This window comes from Mustela nivalis, assembly GCF_964662115.1.
Source record: "Mustela nivalis genome assembly, chromosome: 5".
Lineage (NCBI taxonomy): Eukaryota > Metazoa > Chordata > Mammalia > Carnivora > Mustelidae > Mustela > Mustela nivalis.
In genome coordinates, this window is record NC_139024.1 from 151847212 (window position 1) to 151867123 (window position 19912).

The 19912-nt window shown below is 45.0% G+C and overlaps 1 protein-coding gene across 5 annotated transcripts in view; it reads left to right on the forward strand.

Annotated features, from left to right (window-relative positions):
• LOC309865112 (uncharacterized protein) overlaps positions 1-19912 on the forward strand; it is a 335985-nt gene that overhangs the window by 42644 nt on the left and 273429 nt on the right. Inside the window, exon 1 of one of the 5 annotated variants that reach the window (XM_082731330.1) lies at positions 2057-2313. The exons of the other annotated variants lie outside the window; for them this stretch is intronic. Within the exon in view, the coding sequence (XP_082587456.1) occupies positions 2178-2313 (136 nt within the window). The 5' untranslated portion in view covers positions 2057-2177. Of the gene's footprint in view, positions 1-2056; positions 2314-19912 lie in introns of those variants that run through there. 5 annotated transcript variants of the gene reach the window in all.

The following is a 19912-nucleotide window of genomic DNA, read 5'->3' on the forward strand; positions in this document are numbered from 1 at the left end:
AGCGTTCAGCTTGCTCTGCCTGGGGACGCCTGCTCAGAACTCTGCCATCTGTAGTGGGAGGCAACGTCTCCGTCTTGGAGAATGCGTCTGTTAATTTTCTTTCTCTGACTTGATGACACCATTGTGGTTACTGGCCCTCCCTCTCCAATCAATAACCTCTCATTTTCCATTATTACATCTTAAGGATATTGCAGTGGCTGCAAGCTGTTCCATTTTCATTTCGGAGAGGCGATCGCTGGGAGACCGTGTCTGGAAAAGGCAGTGGGAGTTCGAGTTCTCCAGACAGGGTGGTCTTCCAGGTGGATTCGTTATTGGACGCAAGAACAACTCCACCTGCCTTCGCTTCTCCATGGTAGCTCAGCCAACCCATGCCGCCATTTTGCAGGGGAGCCCCTGGGGCTTGGGGACCCAGTCCGCTGCCCACATGGGGCTGATGTAACTCAGACTCCTGGATTCTCACTCTTCTTCCCTATTGCTTCTTTTAAGCATCACACGTGAGGGACTATCAGAGGGTTTTTGAGGCAGGGCCTTATTTCTATGTGGATATAAGGAAAGATGTGTTTGGCCATCAATAAAAGTCTAAATTCTCAAGGCTGTTCTTCAGTGAAAGGTTGGAGTGGCGGGCTTCACCCAAGGATGACTCAAGGTCACAGATTGGTCTTTTGACAAAGGAAAGAAATCTGGAGGGTGATTTCCTATGTTGGTGTGCCAGCATTTGGAGTGCCTCGGTTGATTTCGAATAGGCACCATTTTTTGGTGTGCATGTGTGCGTGTGTGTGGTAGGGGAGAGGGGTGTTCTTGCCTTTGAACAGTGCATTTCGCGTTTAGAGAAAAAAATAGAGCCCGTGTTTAAGACGTTGTGTGAGAGAAAGACCCAAGATCTCTCTTTGGAAGAGATGGAAATGTTTAGGGAATGTGTTCTTAACTGGAGGAAGAGTGGGGGTTAAGAATGCCTGGCCTCGTGAGATTGTGCGAGTTTGTGACTGACGGTGACGGGATCTGGACTGATGGTGAGCCCACCCCATGGGCCACTTCTCCGTAATGATTTGGGCTTTGGATGCTGGCGGGGGAGGCTAGGTCTGGAGTGTGCTGGGCCTTCCCTTCCTCCATCTTGGGGCTGGTGAATGGTGACGGTGACTGGGGTGAGTGATGACGGGTGAGCACAGGACAGGGACGGGGAAATTCAGCTCTCGGGCCTCTTCCTGCCTCTTACTCCCCCTTTCAGAGACTTTTCATCTCTGTACACTGGGTGCTAACGTGCAGATCAGGGCTCATTTCCTTATGCAAGATGTATTGTTGTGCTTCTTTTCACAACCAAGAAAAATCCCTGGGTTTTGCCCCAGAGGAATGAATGCAGCGGATTGCAGCAGGTGGACTAGGACCTGTCTTGTAGATTTCCATTCCTCCCCCCCCCCACCCCCATCCTCCTCCAAGTCTGTTCTGTTTCATCTATTGATTTGCCTTCATAATGTTTTCTTGTGGTTTCCAGCCCTGGGATACTCCCAGGCCTTTCTTACCGTAAAACCTAAAACCACTCTCCTCACCCTCGAAGCTCATCCTGACCGCTCCTGTGCAAACATCTGAAAACCCTCCCGCATCCCTGTGTGGCCTTAGGCACCTCCCTCCTCCCTTATGCTTCTGGTTTCTGTAGGAGAAACGTCACCGAAATACCCACCTTTTGGGCTCTTGTGGGGTTTAGACGACGGGAATGCAGGTAAAGCACTTTAAAACAGGCCAGGCACACAGTAGGTGTCTTACCAGGGTTAGCCTTTTTTTGTTGTTATTGCTGCTGCTCCGTTCCCCATCCAGGCCCCCCGAAAAGCTCTCTCGTGGCTGGCGTGGGTCCCGGGGTGGTATCCGGGGTGGCCTGAAGCAGGCTTCTCTCTCTCGGCCTGCACCTGCTCTGTCTTCTCCCACGGTGCTGACCTACCCCAGCAGCCTGACTGGCTGGGAGGGCCTCCTCCCTCTGAACTTGCCAGGCCAGCTCATCTGGGCTGCTTTCCTCTTCCCCCATTCTCCCGTTTTGGATAACTCCTCCCTTTCCACTTCCCTGCTCTCTCCATTGCCTCCTTGTTCTGCTCAGGCCTCTCCCTCTTTCTTCTGCCTTTTTCCTTCTCCTTCTATCTCCCTCCTCCACTTACCCACTCTAGTCTCTTGTCATTAGAACAGCTTACACGATGGGAGAAGGGCCACTCGCTCTATCACAGTCCTCCGCGTCTAGCACAGACCGAGAGTGTGTGACCAGAAAGACCGGAAATTTGTATTCGCAAGAACGGCAGGCTGAGCGGATCCTACAGGTGTCTCCCCTGACAGGTGTGTAGAAAGTGATAGACGGGCACAAAAACGAAATTGCTTAGCACAGTTCCGTGGTGGAGAGAGGCAACAGTTAGAGCGAGAGGATAAGCAGAAGTCTTTAGGGGGAAAATCTGAGGCACTTAGATGGGGTTTACTGATGTCAAAGAAACTTCCTCTTTATTTTATGGGAAAACCATATTCTGAGTTCTAGAATTCTTTGGACGTGTGCACGTGTGTATGTGCGTACTCGTGGACGTTCATTCATATTTTAAGACGGAGCAATTTACTAGGAACTTGCTAAATTTATGTAGAAAATATTATGAGTCTTGGGGAGATATGGTACTAACACATAGTTAATATTCTTGTGAAACACAGTGTATCATTTTTTTGAAGGAGGTGTTTCCTTTTTTGTGGTTATTCCATTCACTTTTCTTCAAATTTCCCATGAATCTTTATTAATAATGAAGGTGAATTAAACAAGTCCTGGCATTTTGATATATTTGTTCAAGATCTGAGACACAGAGTGTCTGTTCAACTGGTTTTGTGTGATAAAGCCCTGCGTGCTTGACTTTTTCTTTTTCTTTTCTTTCTTTTTTTTTTACGTTATCTAATAATTGATGAGACACTGAGGTTTGCAATTGCAAAATACCCAGAATTGCAAATGCAAAAAGTAAAGCTACAGTAGCGCTGCCTTTCAACGTGTCAGGTAATAATCCCTTCTTAAAACAAGTGGAAGGCTCACTAAGAAGGGTAGGTGTTTTTCTGTGAGGCCAGGAGGCAGTCGCCTGCGCCCAAGAACAGATGCTTGGAAATCAGCTTGTCGGCCTCCCCGGATATTACTGGAGAGTTCCGGGGGAGAGTTCAGGGTGAACACAGGCCTTTCCCCCTCCAACTGTTACCTTCCTTTCTGCCTCTAATAATGCCCATTGATGTTGAGCTGGTGAGAGTGGATAAATAATTTATTTCCTAGTATCAGCTTCATCAGAAACCCATAAAGATGTCTTTAAGTGTTTGGATCTAAAATCTTTCTGAATTGAGTCCTAAATTATTAATCGTGTGAAACTAGGGTCCATTTCCTGCCTGTGGTGTAGACACGGCTGTATTTTGAAACTGAATTATTTGTGGATGCCTTTACCACTTGTTCCTCTTTTCGGGGTCTAAAGCGGACGGCAGGGAGGAAATGGAACATTCTAGGCATTTTTACAACCACGACTAGATAGCTCCTAGGGCCCTGGTGAATTCAGTAGACAGAATAAAAGTCGTTAGGCTCTTGGCCCTCCGTTGTCTGATGTGTAAAATCAAGAGATGCATTGGAGATTCTTTGTAGCTTTAAATTTTGTAATTCTTTCCTATAGAGCTCGTGAGGCATACCTAATATTTATGGAATGAAAGTTCAAGTCACTTACAAAGAGGCAGAAATCGGGTTATCAGTCACAGGGTTGTTTTTTCCAGCCCAGCCTCTGCCAGCCCAAACCTTGTTATAACCCCAATGTGGCAAGTTACGATGTCCCATTATTATTTCTCTCACTTGAGAATGCTTTAGCTGTATAGATCTATCACAGCAGTTGTTACCCTGGTGAGTTTCCCCATATCCATCAGAAGAAGAAAATCCATCACGCCTTTGACTACTTTCTCCTCTCCACGAAAATGATCTTTAAGAGAATGACATGTAATATAGACTTTACTATTCTTAAGGCATCAGAGAAACTGCGTCTGAGATAAAATCAATACATGATGCACTCGTTTATTTACATTTCAAATGTGGAATGGAAAAGCATTTTATCGCCGACTTTGGGACCAGATGAGCGTAGCAGACTGGGGTAGTGTCAAAGGACGGGGTGCCTTAGAAATGGGGGCCAGCCGCTGTGCTTGGTGCCTGGCTATGGTTCCGTTCGTCGGTCTGCCCCAGGTGCACTGCTAGAGGGAGGTGGATTCACGAGAGGCGAAGAAATGTAGAGTCGGGGGCCGGATTTAGAGATGGGTTTTTTATTTTTATTTTTATTTATTTTTATTTTTTATTTTTCTAAAGTAGAAAGAGGGTATTTATTTATTTAGTTAGTTGGCGAATTGATTCTATTTTATTTTATTTTTTCAGTGTTCCAAGATTCATTGTTTAGGCACCACACCCAGTGCTCCACGTAATCCGTGCCCTCCTGAATACCCACCACCAGGCTCCCCCAAGCCCCCACCCCCCTCCCCTCCAAAACCCTCAGTTTGTTCTCAGAGTCCACAGTCTCTCATGGTTCATCTCCCCCTCTGATTTACCCCAATTCACTTTTTAAAATTCCATCCCCAAATGTCAAAGTTATAATGATGGTTACCAGGCAACACAGAGGCACCAAAGCTTGGTCTTAGCCTTCATATTTCTGGTTGCGTTTTGCACTGTTGTATAGGTATACATTATGTGTGGCTGTTGTGTCTTTTTTCTTTTTTCTTTTTTCTTTTTTTAACGCTCTGAAGAGATTTATATAGCATAGAAATTACTGGTCCTTGAAATTTAAAATAATTGGCCAATAAAACCAAATGGACTTTAGACTTTTTGTATAAATTACTTTTTCCATTTCTTAATTTCTTCTGTGTTGTTGTTTTACTTTTGAGAACTGTCTATGCAGCCACCCATTTTATGGGGAGTTTAAAATTTTACTGTGAATATATATCAAATTATTACACTATACATCTTAAATTTACAGTGTTAGATGTTAGCTATATCTCAATAAAACCGGAAAAAAAAACCAAATAAAATTTTACCATGGAATTATAGATAAGATAAACTTAATTGATAAAATTTAAAACACCTAGTTATTTTAAATTTCATTGGTGTTTTCTGTTTTTCTTTGATTAGGTTTGCATATTCCTCCCCAACAAAATCCAGCTAATGGGTTCATATATTTATTATAATGCTTTTTGGTGTTCTCTTTATCTTCCAATGGGATCTTTAATTTTTCATTTTCCTCCGGCTGTCCCGTTGCGTTCCAGGGGCCCCCATTCCGCTAGAAGGTGGGACCCCGTTCACAGGTTCCCCTACAACCTTCTGGCTTGTCACTCTGCACTGGGAAGGGAAGGCGCTTGGCCTCTTCTCTGGGCCTCCTGGGAAGGAGTGTGAGGATTCACAGGCTTTTATGTCTGTCTGACGGCTTCCTGTACGTCAGCTGTCACCCGCCTCCCTGTGTCCTTGCTCTCAGTCCTCCTGGCGTCATGGTTTATAGCTACGATCACTGCCTTAGTTTTAAAAAGGGCCTGTTCTCCCCTTTACCCAGCTAGTCCAGCTTGGACATAGATCCTCTCCGTAGTTCCTCCAAGATTTCTAAATTGAGGCTGTAACAGCTACCGTGCTGTGAGGAGGGCATCAGAGCACAGAGAATAACTTACCAAGAGTTGTGAGAGATGGTTATTTCGGGGACCCACGGGCCCAGGGGGTCTGCAAGGGCTTCCACTTGGGTTGAGTGTCGCGGGCGGTAGCTGTCCCCCATGGGGGTGGAGGTCAGCATTCCCCACTGTTCATGGGCACCCGTAAGTGAATCTAGACTCCTGAGGCCTCAGGCCAACATCCCACCAGAATCAGGGAGAATTTTTTTCTCAGCCTTGGGTCCTTTCTTTCTTTAGTTCCTCCTTCAGGATCTACCTCTTCCCGGAATGACTGACAGAAAGAACACTCATTGCTCTCAAAGGACCCATCACAACTGACCTGGAGAGTTATTAGCTTAACCTGTAGCTCTAGGCACATGAGCACGCAGTAGTGTGGTGCCCCAACGTTTAGCTTTGTGTCCGCAGCTTTGAGTGACCCGTGAGCCCCAGGAAGCTGCCGTGGTTTTGTGTGGGTGGAAGCCTTTGTCTGGGTGTGGGGGATGGGCAGGCCACAGCCTTCGTCAGGTTGTTGAAGTGGTCTGGCGTCTCTCCAGCATGTTAGCTGTGTGCCTCCATTCTGAATCGATGAGGTAGGACAGCCCCAGAATCCTCGCAGCAGGGCTTCACCGTAAGTCTTCCTTCCACCAGTGCATAAACATGGGGCTTCCAAAGCTTCTCTCCAGACCTCCGTGTCTCTGCGTCCGATCACTTACAGATGACTGTCCAAGCACAGGTATCTCCACAGAATAGTTTTTGGAACCCTTCAGTCTCTACCTTCCTTGGACAGGAAGCATTTCTCCAGGACGTACGTGAATCTGCAGAGATGGGATTCTGCCTAGTCTTGGCAGTCATGGTCTTCCCAGTCTTCATATCAGAAGACGTCTTTGCAAACTTGAACTGCTGGTGTAGCTGGGCTGCCTAGGGCTAAGTCTTCTACAGCTTTCGACCTCACGGCACTTTGAAATGTAGTCCTGTCAGGGATTTTGAGATCTTAAAGTCAAGGTTTAGTGAGGTCTGAGTTGTTTTTTTTTTTTTCCTCTAAGACTTTATTTATTTTAGAAAGAGCGTGAGAGTGAGCTTGGGAGAACAGAGGCAGAGGGAGAGTGGATCAGAAACAGACTGTGCTGAATGTGGAGCCCCATGTGGGGCTCGATCCCATGACCTCGAAACCAGGAGTCGGCCACTCAACTGACTGAGCCACTCAGGCGCCCCTTTTGCTAGGTCTGAATTCTCATAACCTCGCATGCTTTCTTCTCCCAGCAGTCTTTGCAAGAAGGAAACGTCTCTGAGGTACCTGCCCTAGGATTTGGGGCCAGTGGAGCGATGGTGGCCGCAAAGGCTTTCTTGCTTCTTCCGCATGTTGCTGTGGACCTCTCCCCTTGTCCTCTGTTGGAACTCAGGCCCTCTCCTGGCTTGGTGTGGGACCCCCAATTCCTTGCAGTTTTCCGTGGACTCTGGCAGATCCCTGCTTTCATTTCTGGTAATGCAAGGCAGCTGCATTGGCCCCGCAGTGAGCTCCGTTTATGACGTCTGGCGATGTGTTTAGTGTTTAGTAAATGCTCTTTCTCTAATGCATGGATTGTCATTTCAGTCTAGACCTGGATTAGGTGTAAAAGCGGGGCAGGGTTTTTGCCATGGAATTGCAGCTTTGGAAATTGAGCACCAAGGCAAAAATATTCTCGAGGCCTGCAAAGACAGACAGAGTGTTCAAGGAAGGCTTTTTGCTGGGTCCCTCACCTTGCTTCTGCCTCCACTTCCCAGCATCACGTTTTAGTTTGAAATAAGATGGCTCTTTTTCCTTCATCTACCATTTTTCTCTCTTGTGCGGCTCTCCTTGCAAGAAATAGGTTCTTGATCTCGGATAACAATCTGCCGGAGGGTTTCTAATAGTAGTATCGCGTGTGGAAAAAGGAAATGTGGAGGATACGAGTGTGGGTCACCAACCTGGCCGGCTGTGCATTTTCTCAGGATAATGGAGTTGCTTGCTCTGGTGCCCCCTGTGAAGGTTAGTGGGGATCCCTTGCTTTCACTGTCCCCCTTGGAACTCGGGAGATAGGCTGTAGAAAGGTGTTTCGGAATCTAGCCAGATGATGATCATGCCTGCTTCCGGTCTTCGTTCCCCATGATGAGACTTACCCCATCTGGTATGATTTCACCTATTTATAGGAAGTTGGGAGGGAAAAGGCAGAGACGTTTTACTATTAGATCATTTCACCTGAAATTTTGAAATTTTTGTAAAGGACGATTTCAGCAGTTTGCAAATTTGTGATCATGTCGATGTTGGTGGGGGTTCCACCCAACTTAAAACGGTGTCTTTCCCGCTGACTTTGAGTTTGAAATTTAACATAAAGGAAATAGGAAATTAGAGAGCGCCCCATTTAAGATGAAAAGAGCCTTTCGGTTCAGTATGGACTTTCAAAGCGTCTCAGTTGTGCGATTGTAAAGGAGTCGATGGGCCTCTTCAGTATTATGGGATGTCCCATTTTGAACTGAATCAGAGTAATCCCTTTCTGGTCTAATTCAGCATCTCCGTTGACAACTCAAGTGTATGTCAAGAACTGTGGATTCACGAGAAATCGTTTTGTAATTCAGACCTTCACTAAAACATGTGAACTCTTCTCCCCCGATCCCTTTGAATTCGTGCCTCGGTCAGCTCTGGCTCCAGAGGACAGAGTCTGCAGAGTTTCCAGGGCTGAGTGGCGGTCCTGGCCCAGGCTCTTGGGGCTGGTGAGGTGTTGGCTGAGTGCTGAGCTAGCACCCGGTCGAGGGACAGGTTCCAGTCTCGCACTGCGGTCCCAGGCTGAGTCTGTTGCTTTAGCATTTCGTCAGGTGGGCCTGGGCTGTATTCCCCTATCACGGGGACTTTCCCTGGTATTTGTTGGAGCTGTTGGGACCCAGCCTTGGTCTCGAGGTTCTTCTTTGGGCATCCTTTTGTGGATAGCTGTTTCTCATGTTATTTCTTTTCCTGGTTCATGGAAGGCTGTCTTCCTAACTGACAGCGCCATCCAGGCACCCCAGGAAGGCTGTCTTCTTGATCTGTCCACGCACAGTGGAAGGTGGAAGGGGCAAGGGAGCTTCCCAGGGTTCCCTTCCCAGGGTTCCCTTTATCCCATGTGCCCTAATCCCATTCATGACCTTGTCACCTCTTAGAGATCTCTCTTGCAAACACCATCCCATTGGGGATTGGGTTTCAACATAGGAATTTCGAGAGCTCACATTCAGTCTGTGGTAGATGAGTTCGTATATTGTGTTGTTAGACCTCCCTGACAAAGCTTGGAGTGTAGAGCAAAGAGTCACAGATAGCTAAAACCAGGAGGGGACTTCACGGCCAATCTCACCCAGCCACCTCCCGAAGACCAAGACCGAGGCCTAGAAGGTTCTGGGGATTTTGATGGGATAATCCAGTTGGTGGTAACAGAGCTACTGGGGATTCCTTTCAGTCTCCCTGCTACTGTCCCTAGTTATTTCTGTGTCTGGGCTTGTAATCATATGTGGATTGATTTTTATTTATTTATTTATTGGTCAGAGAGAGCGTGAGAGTGAGCACGAGAGCACAAGCAGGGGAAGGGGCAGAGGGAGTGGGAGAAGCAGGCTCCCTGTTGAGCAAGGAGCCTGCTGTGGGGCTTCATCCCAGGACTCTGAGATCAGGACCTGAGCTGAAGGCAGATGCTTAACCCACTGAGCGTCTCCAGGTGTCCCTATAAGTGAATTTCTGTTTTTTATTATTTTTTATTTTTTAAAGATTTTATTTATTTATTTGACAGAGAGATCATAAGTAGGTAGAGAGGCAGGCAGAGAGAGAGGGAAGCAGACTCCCCACTGAGCAGGGAGCCCAATGCGTGGCTCCATCCCAGGACCCTGAGATCATGACCTGAGCTGAAAGCAGAGGCTTAACCCACTGAGCCACCCCGGCGCCCCTATAAGTGGATTTGCATAGCTCATCACTAAGTATATCACAACCAGGAACCTCTACCCTCTGTATATCTAATGAGCTAAAATGTGGCTTCTTGTTCTTCTTTTGTGGGTCCTTTTTTAATACACTTGCTGTGGCATATGTTGGGAGTCTGTTGAACGTTTTCAAATCAAAACTGTTGAATAATTTCAAGTTTTCATATTCATTAGTACTCTGTTAAGTACAAAGGTCATTCACGGCCCTTCAAAGTGTACAAAACATAGGAGTTTGAGGGCTTGGCAATCAATGTGCTAGTGTCTTTATTTTGAAATCTGTTTTGTTTGCAATTAACAAAAAATTTTTTAAAAAGGGAAAAAAAGGCCCTTTCTGAAAGTTTGGACAAGGTCCTAGAATTTGTATGTGCTTTTGCAATGTGCTTGTGGTATGCTGCCTTTCTAGTATCCCCGGCCCCCATTCCTGGCTTCTTGAACTGACCGTGTTAGAGCGGATAAGGAAGGGGATTTCTCTTCTGCAACCCGATAATGGTATTTTATTTTTTTTATTTTTTAAACGATTTTATTTATTTATTTGAGAGAATGAGAGAGAGAGAGAGAGAGAGAGAGAGCATGAGAAGAGGGAGGGTCCGAGGGAGAAGCAGACTCCCTGCCAAGCAGGGAGCCTGATGAGGGACTCGATCCTGGGACTCCATCCCGCGACTCCAGGATCATGACCCAAGCCAAAGGTAGATGCTCAATCAACGGAGTCACCTAGATGCACTGATGATGGTATTTAAAAGAATTTTTGAAAATGGTGGTGGGGCACCTGGGTGGCTCAGTCCGTTAAGCATCTGCTTTTGGCTTGGGTCATGATCTCAGGGGCCTAGGCTCAAGTCTCGCTGGCATCGGGCTCTCTGCTCAGCAGGGAGCCTGCTTCTCCCTCTCCCACTGCCTCTCCCCCGGCTTGTGCTCTCTCTCTCTCTCTCTCTCTCTCTGCCAAATGAATACACAGAATCTTAAAAAAAAACTGTGGTGAAATATATATAATGTAAAGTTTATCATCTCAACCGTATTATAGTGAAGTACATTTGCATCGTTGTTGAACGTCGCCACTATCCATCTCCAGATCTCTTTCATGTTGAGAACCTGAAACTCTGTATGTTAAAATGTTTTCTACACACAAATCAATCCATGAAGATGCAGTAGTAAAATTCTAATAGCAGAAGGTTCAGTAGTGACGTGTCACTATTTTTTAAAAAAGATTTATTTTATCTAAGAGAGAGGATGCACAAGCTGGGGGGTGCTGGTGGGCAGAGGGAGAAGCAGACTCCACGCTGAGCAGAGAGCCCGATGCAGAACCCGATCCCAGGACCCTGGGATCATGACCAGAACCAAAGGCTGATGCTCGGCCGACAGAGCTACCCAGACACCTCCAACATATCACTGTTTTGATTTGTATTCTCACGTCACCATTTCTACATCGTCAACCAACATTTATATGGTGTTTTGCTATATGCATTCTCATTTAATATTCAGAACCCATGAAGGTAGACATGCATCTTCCCATTTTATAAAGGAAGAAGTTGAACTGGGACAAGGTGAGAGGTAATGATGGAGTCAGAATTCCAGCTTGGTACTCTTGCCCTGAAATCCTTTCTCTTTCCATTATTCTGCCCTTCCAAAGACGGTGACTACTATTTTTTTTTCTTTATCTGTCTATCCGATCCTTTTTTTTGGTGGGTTGGGGTAGGTGTTGAGAAGGTGGAGTTGTGGCATTTATTTTAAATTACGGGTCTTGCTTCAACAACAGAGAGTCTTATTCATAACCTTGGGCATGTCATCAGATCAGGGATTATTGTGCTTTGCCTAAGCACTGACTAGATGTAGCAGATGTCTATTCAAATATTACTTTAAAAAATGCCTGGAATTGTATTTAAATTGCTTCCATTATTCACTAATTAAATTGCAGATTGTTTCTCCTGGGGATTTTGCACTAGGCTGAGTTTCTTCAATTGTTTGTGTTGGACAATGACAAAATAAATCTTTTGCATTGTAGCTTAGTGGAAAAATCCTGCTGAATGGGCAACGTAAGTCCACAATCATCCTCCAACAGACCTATCTAAAAAAACCCAAAAAAACAAAACAAAACAAAAAACCACCCAACAATCTATTTTCTTCTTTTTGGCAAGAGGGAGCATGGACAGATAGTGGGCTTTTGTTTTATTTTTTATTTGTGCATTTTCAAGGCTGGTGCTTCAGATACCTGGAGGGGGCTTAGATACAATGGAGGCCCCTGTGTTCTATTGAATGTGTCAGCTCCCTTGACCGGTGTGGATTTTCCCAAGAGCAGCACAATGGAATTCAGATATTTTAAAACTGCATGTTGTGTCTCCCACACGGCTGCCACTGTTTAAATCTTTAATCAGTCCTTTGAAAGGGGTTAGGCGCGGGCCACCAGTTGGCTGGAGGACTTCATCGGTGGTCCTTATCAGTTGCTTTGCCTTTGCCAAGAAGAGTCTCCGGTGTGGTGTGCTATTTTCATTTGCAGAGAGAAGGAAGGAAACACAAGTTGAGACAAGAAATGAGGCAGGAGAGCTCAGTGCTCTTCCATTTATTTATTTAGTTATTTAGTTAAAAAAATTTTTTTTCCCCCTGTGATGTACATTATCTCTGTACCCAACGTGGGGGCTCGAACTCACAACCTCATGATTGGGAGTCACCTGCTCTACAGACTACAGCAGCCAGGTGCCCTGACCGGGACACTTTTAAAGAAGAATGCTTGCTTGCTCTTAAAATGTAAATCATTTCTAGTCCCCTAAAAACATGCACAAGAGTTTTATGCTAACATTCACTTCTATCCAGAGATAATTAAGACTCTCTGCTCTCCGAATTAATAAATTTCTTACCGCTGTGAGCACTGGCTTTGGGACAGTGTCTCTGCTGAGGCTTTCACATACATTGCTACATTTCCCTGCAACCGGGCGAGGAGGGCAGTATTCTCCCCATTTTATTTTATTTATTTTTTATTTTTTATTTTTTTTTTAAGATTTATTTATTTATTTGACAGACAGAGATCACAAGTAGGCAGAGAGGCAGGCAGAGAGAGAGAGGAGGAAGCAGGCTCCCCGCTGAGCAGGGAGCCCGATGTGGGGCTCGATCCCAGGACCCTGAGATCATGACCCGAGCCGAAGGCAGAGGCTTTAACCCACTGAGCCACCCAGGCGCCCCCTATTCTCCCCATTTTAGAGAGGAGGAAGGTGAGATTCAGGTGAGGATAAGAAACTTGCTCAGAGGCCACACCGGTCATACCCTGGGACTGTGTCCATTCTGTGGTGTAAGTGCTCGGGATTTGGAAAAAAACCAACATGAGTTTTTACAGGATTGTGGCTGATGCTAATGTTCTTTAGACTTGAGAACTCCTGTGGAAGCAAGGCGAACAGATGGACGTTAAAGACAACGTCAGATCACTGTAAGATTTCAGTTCCGCTCAACGATGTGCTAACACGGGCAGAGCTAAAGGGGGGAGGTGTCAAGCTACCAAAATATTGGATGGGGACTAGAAGGCTGTTAGACATCAAGTGTCTCTAAGCGACCCTAGACAGTTGGTGAGAAAAAGTTTGTCACCGACGTAAATAATTGGAGAGAACTTGGATACGCTCGAAGCTACCCAGAGATTTCCGCTTGGAACTGCAGAGAAGAAACCAGGGAGTGTGAGGAAATGCAGGTTACTGGGTGTCCAAGATCAAAGAGGGCCGAGTCTCAGCACCGCAGATAGAAATGACAGCAGCCGGTAACGGAACCGGAAGGGAGACATTTCCTTCTGGATCTGTTCAGAAGAGAAGCTCTGTGAACTCCAGTGACAAATGCAGATACATGACCCTGGTTCTGTCCGATCAAAATGCAAGACCACGTTTAAAAGGGACCCTGCCCATGCCGATTCCCATTTTGAGACGTGCTGTGCCATATGAATTGTGTTGTAGGTACAGATCTGTGTTAGCCTTGTATATTTAATTTGTTTTAAAAGCTAAAACATTCCTTTCCTTGGAATGTCATACCACTTTACTTCACACATTCCCCTGGGTAGGTTTTGGAATGAAATGTAGGTATTTTCTTCTGTCTATTGTTTCCCTGTGTTCGTTTTAAGAGATGATATGGTGGGCACATTGTCTTGTTCTCTAGCTGTGTGCGAGCATCTCAGAAACATCGAGGTGGCTTAGTAACCTTTTGTAGGGTAGTGTTGAAATCCCCCACCGCAAGGTGGTTTATAGGTCAGTAGGAACAACTGCTTATTTCTGAATGTCAAGTCACAGTGACCTACTTTTTTTTTCTTTTTCTTCTCCTGATTGAAGTTTTTCAGGCATGTATAAGTTGGGTGCCTTTTCTGCATTTCTTTGCTGTCTTTTCTCATGGGATTTTTGTGCTCTGGTACTCCCCTGCTAATGTGGATCTTTGAATCACATTTTATTGGATTTCTTCAGAAGAATTTATTTATTTATTTGAGAGACAGAGATAGCTAGCAAGAGAGGGCATGACAAGCGGGGAGAAGAGAAACAAGCAGCCTCCCTGCTGAACAGAGAGCCCCATGTGGGGCTCGATCCCAGGACCCTGAGATCATGGTCTGAACTGAAGGCAGATGCTTAACCGACTGAGCCACCCAGGCGCCCCCTCACTGGCCCTTTAAGAGAACTGTTTGAAAACAGTGGATCTTTGCTCCAAGAAGAAATCCATACATTTGCAGGCACATAAGATTTTTTCCAATAATTTCCCTGGTAGATTCATCCCTGAACTCTTGGTTATGAATCCTCTGTTCTGAATGACCAAAAGTCATTTTGAATATACTTGGCTTTGGGCACTGGCTATTTGTGTGATCCCCAGAGAAAGGTGTCCTTTGAGGGTGTTTGAGACAGTAGGAGATCTGGACATTTCTAGATTTCATGTGCATGTACCATGGGCCATACTTTACAGAGAGAGAACTTGAGTATGAGAGTGTGTTTTGTGGGGGGTGTTGGATTGGTAAGAAATGGGACCAGAGAAATATTAGCGCAATTCATGCCTTAGTTTTTTGTTTTTTATTTTTTTAACTTGGAACATACACTAATCATGTAGATTTACAGTAACAAATGCAGGGAAAGCAAATAAAGGTAAATATTTACAGCTATATTGGACCCTGAGAATGAAGGACAGAGAGATCCTTGAAGCCAGGGACCACGTCCTAGTGCTGTATGTTTGGGGAGCTCCCATATGTGCTTGAACATGGGCTCTGGGAGTGGAAGAGGCCGGTCCTCATTAGACATCTTCTGGGAAGAGATGAGTTTTGGGTCGGACCTTCATCTTGAATCTTACTTCCCAGCGATAAATCACCCAGCATGGGAGGAAAGGCCAGAAGAGCTTCAAGACCTTCCTGTCCTCCTTTCTCCTCATGGGAGGAAGGGGCCCTTACTCCTCAGATCCTAAACTACTGTTGAAGACACCTGCAGTGAACAAACTCTGTGTGAATCTTGGCCTACAAAGAGCCCTTAGACCACATGTCCACCCTCCTAGCAACATGTAACAAAAAGCCACAAAACAACAACAAACCTGACTTCATCCTCCTGTAAATTCCAATAATTCCTTATTTATACTTACATGGCGTCTATCAGTTATGCCTTATTGTTGCCATACAATAAAAGAAAAGCTCTTAAATTAGATCAGGGATCTTTTCCCAACACAACCTTTTACTACTGAAGAAAGACAAGCATGCTGCTGGTATTTAGCAAATAGCTTCTGAGCAAATATTAAAAAGGCCAGATATCTAGTGTCCTTTAAAATCTCTAAGCATTGCCTTCTGAGTTGTTTCTGACTCTTCACCAAGTTGGTACAGTGATTCAAGGTTATACTGAGTCATGGACTTGCTATTATGATGAGTTAGTCTTTTAAGTTATCCTAAGCCTACATTGCAAGTAGACTATAGTGTTTGCGATTTTGATTTTCCATTGACGTTTATGATGTTTATGATATAATATGGACTTACAGTCATTTTCTGATACTTTCATTGCACAGCTTTAGTCATTGGCAGGGATGAAACAGATCCCTTCACTAAATTCATTTGATTCACTGACTGTCAGGACATCTGGGTGGCTCAGTTGGTTAAGTTTCTGCTTTTAGCTCAGGTCATGATCTCAGGGTCCTGGGATTGAGCCCTGCATTGGGCTCCCTGCTCAGCAGGGAGTCTGGTTCTCTATCTCTCTCTCAGATAAATAAATAAATAAATCTAAATTCCTTGACTATCATGTGCTAGGTATTATTTTATACACTAAGACAAAAATATGAATGAGAAACGGTTTTCTGCTTATAAACGGCTCTCAAGTTGGTAGGACAGATAGATCCATGAGTCGTAATCACGATATCTAATGTGTTAAGTGGCCTGAAAGAAGTAAGGAAAGAAGAAACCAAGGAATAGTTGATTTTGCTTGGGACTGGGAGAGTGGCAGGTTCAAGGACAGAGTGAGGAATGAGACTGGAATGGCAACATTCCAAGCAGAGGAAGAGCCTGTGCAAAGCGCAGAAGGTGTGGAGATCTCTGAGTAGTGTGCCTAGAATCTGGGATGCCAAGTGTCGCTGGAAGTGACGTGGAGATGTGTAGACACTCTAGAAGGTTTTTGAATCTGCCATTCAAAGTAGTTTAGTTTTTATTTCTGCCTACTGGGTGCTTTTGAATCAGTCAAAGGTCAGAACCAGCTTACTACTTTTTTTTTTTTTAAGGTTTTATGTACTTATTTGAGAGAGAGAGAGAGGATGAGCACGGGGAGGGGCAGAGGGAGAGGGACAAGCAGACTCTTGGCTGAGCGCAGAGCCTGACGCCGGACTCTATCCCAGGACCCTGAGTTCATGAACTAAACCTAAACCAAGAGTTGGGTGCTCAACCAACTCGGCCACCCAGGTGCCCCATGACTACCACTTCTTTATAGGAAACGTCTTCACCCAGATCTGGGTTCTGGCCTGAGGTAAATAGTAATGGGGGCCGGAGTTGGCCAGAGAAGCTGTTTCAACCACTCCAACAATCGTGAGGGAAGCTTAGTGAAAAGTTAGCGTAGGTCATGGCGCCTGCTGTCGCATTAGCACAGAACCATTTTAGAAAGTGAGGTGCTCCTCCTGAATGTAAGGTTATTTACTTGTCTGCTTAGAATGAGCAGAAACAAGATGAACTTGACGCGTTTCTCATTTTGGCGTTTTGACTTGGGCATCTGAGAAAGACCACGACGGTTATGAGCCAAGCTGGCTTTGCCTGGGCCTGATGTCAGAAGAGCCAGCGGTGTTATTACACACGAGCAACAGCAGACCTTCAAAATACTGAATCTAGGTTGTTCGGTGCTTGGTGGGGTAAGAAAAGTGCACAGACCTGGTATATAACCTGCATAAAGGATTGGTGTGTTCTGGCCCCCTTGTCCGTGTCTGGCAAGTAGTTCTAATAAAAACAACTCCAGGGGGCGCCTGGGTGGCTCCATCCGTTAAATGTCTGACTCTGGATCTCAGCTTAGGTCTTGATCTCAGAGTCATGGGTTCAAGCCCTGCACTGGGCTCTAGGCCTATCATGGAGCCTACCTAGAAAAATGAAAACAATTCCACTTTGTCATATACTTAGCAGCATTGTTGCCCTGTTGGTTCCGTCCAATAACACATACTTACTGAACACTTAAGTGCTAGTCTAAGAGGTTACATTTTAGGAAACTTTCGAAAAAGAGGCCCTCTTTGCAGCTCACGTCTAGGATAGTACTTATGTGGAGACCTCCCGGGCCATGTGAGTGAAAACTTTGTCATTAATTAATTAATGTATTATTTATTAATAATACAATTATTAAATAAATATTATTAAATAATAAATTATTAATTTATTTTATTTATCCAATAGATACTTATCTTGATCACTAATGAGTGTCAGGCCCTCTGATGGAGGGTGGTGTTGGGAATTGGATGTTGAACTCTGTAGACTCAGTCCTTGTCTTCATGGAATTTACATTCTGAGGAGAGACGTGCAAGGAGCAGCAGCGTTGGAGTGTCGCATGAGAAATGCTCCAGTGGGGTACATTCAGGAGGGAGTTTCAGAGGGGTTATCTGTCCCCGACTTAGACAAAAGTTATGTCTAAGTGGAGAATTGACGGAGAGCACGAGTCAACCAAAGGAAGGGAGATGAGGGGAAGAATGGCAGAGAGAGGGTGTGCTAGAACCCAGGGTGAGCGTGAGTGTGAATGTGTGTGTGTGTGTGCGCGCGTGCACGCGCCATCCAGGAGAATTAAACCAGCGTAGCCTGGCGGTTCTGTGAGGTGCGAGGTGGAAGCAGGGAGAGCAGGCGGGAGCCTGGTGCAGAGCCTGATGGTGCTGGGAGCTCTGGTCAGGAGCTGGGGATTCACCTTAAAGCCAGTGAGAGATTTGCTTCCTGAAAAGATCAGGGTAGACTGGGGTGAACTTGAAGACAGACCAGACAGATCCTGCCCTAATCCGTTCGGAAGAGAGCAGTAGCCCTCTGAGGGGCTGTAGGAATGCCCAAAAAATGCCCGGCATGGGAAGATTGTGGTGAGGTAGAATCTAAGTAGGACTCGGTGACTGTGCGTGGGGACCGTGAGCAGCTCCGGAAGAGGATGCTGTCCTATGCAGGAGGCAGCGCAGTACCTGTCTATGGAGGTGTGCATCATCTACCCTATAATTCAAAGAGAATGACTGCGAACTGATGGGAAAACCCTTTCCATTCTTCGCTAGCTCAGGCAGTGGACAGAGGCACTGGAGAGAGGAGAGCAATAAATTCAGAAGGGTGACCGATGTTCACTTTTTTGAATTCTCTCTCTACTTCGGAATTTCAAGGCCAGTGGAATATGCCTCATTAGTTTGAGGGAGACTGTGATCCTAGAATCTGTTTCATTTCCAGAGGCCGAGAGAGGCGTATACTTCCTTGGAGAAGGAGGTTTTTGCAGCCTTTGAATAAAAGCACTTCCAGTTCCACCTTTAGCTGAAAATCAATGGTGTCTGGTGTTTATCAGAAGCCACTCAACACTCTAACGTCCAGGTCACCGGCACTCCTATTTTATGCCTGTCACTTTGAGCCAAATAATCTCTAATGGTCCCCAACTGTTAGGATCTCCAGTTCCCATTCTCTTGGATCTTCCATTTTTTCCTTTTTTTTTTTTTAATTAAAAAAAAAGGTCTCTTCTAGAAAGGCACATTTGATTTGTTGCTGAATTAACGTTTTTCTCCTTTTGAACGTGTCATCCAGGTCGTTAATGGAAAAATGTAGTCTGTGGTGGCTGCTGGGCATGTCCTTTTTAGTTTAATATGTTTTAAATATAAAATATAAAAATTGCCTGCACTCTGTTAAAAGAATGTATAGCTGGAATTTTAATTTGATTATCTTTCCCAATTTTCTCAGGCTTTCATAGGCAAGTCCTTGTTTGAACAGCTGTAGTCCTGTAAAGCTCAGTAACAAATGAATGAGGAATGATTTTGTGTAGCAAGTCAGATGAAAGGCACTTCCTAAGAAAGACGGATCGTTAAAAGAAGGAAGAAAAACTAGCAAATATTTGAGAAATTTAGCAACTGTTTAAGACAAAATAAAGCAGTTTACTCTGATAATTCTTTTCTAATGATGTTAAAATATGCTGTCCTTAATAGAGAAAGCTGCTTATTTCATTTGGGTTTTCATGCTGGGTGGAAATATCATTTAAAACTCGAGTCAGCAGAAAGGAGAAACGTTAAAAACAGACGCATGGAAAAGGGGGATGTAGTCAGTTTTCCATTATCTGTAATTTTCTGCTGCCTTCTCTTCGTGTGTTGCCCGACGCTGGCTGGGGGGATGGGAGGGGTGGGGGAGGGGCTGTGAACTACGTCTGCCTCCAATCACAAAGAGATCCAATTAGCATGTGAAAAGATATTTGAAAGAGCTGTGGGATAGAAAGGCTTTTCGCTTTCAACCTCATACCTACTGGATAGATTTGAAAGCATAAAATAAAGCTAAAGTAAATTCAAGGGAAACATTGATTCACCCAACTGAATAAACAACTTACTGAATTTGCTAATCTAATTAATCAAACTCAGCCGTCTCCTTTCCAAAGTAGATTCACAGGCAGTAAAATAAATTAAGTCAACATTTTTTTCCCCCTCCACTTACTAAAAATAAGCTTTCTTTCCCCGGGTAAATCGGTCATTTAAATTCCCAAGGCTGTCCTCCTGCTGTCCACTGGCAGGAAGCAGTTGTATGGATGTGAAATCGTTTTCTCTGCAGATTGCAGATCTTGGCTTCTGAATATCATATCTCTGCTCTACCACCTTAACTGATGAAGAAAATAAATATTAACTGAAGGTATTGTTAGAGATCAGTAGCCTATCGGTGATGTTGATTTGCAGAAACGGGAGTCTG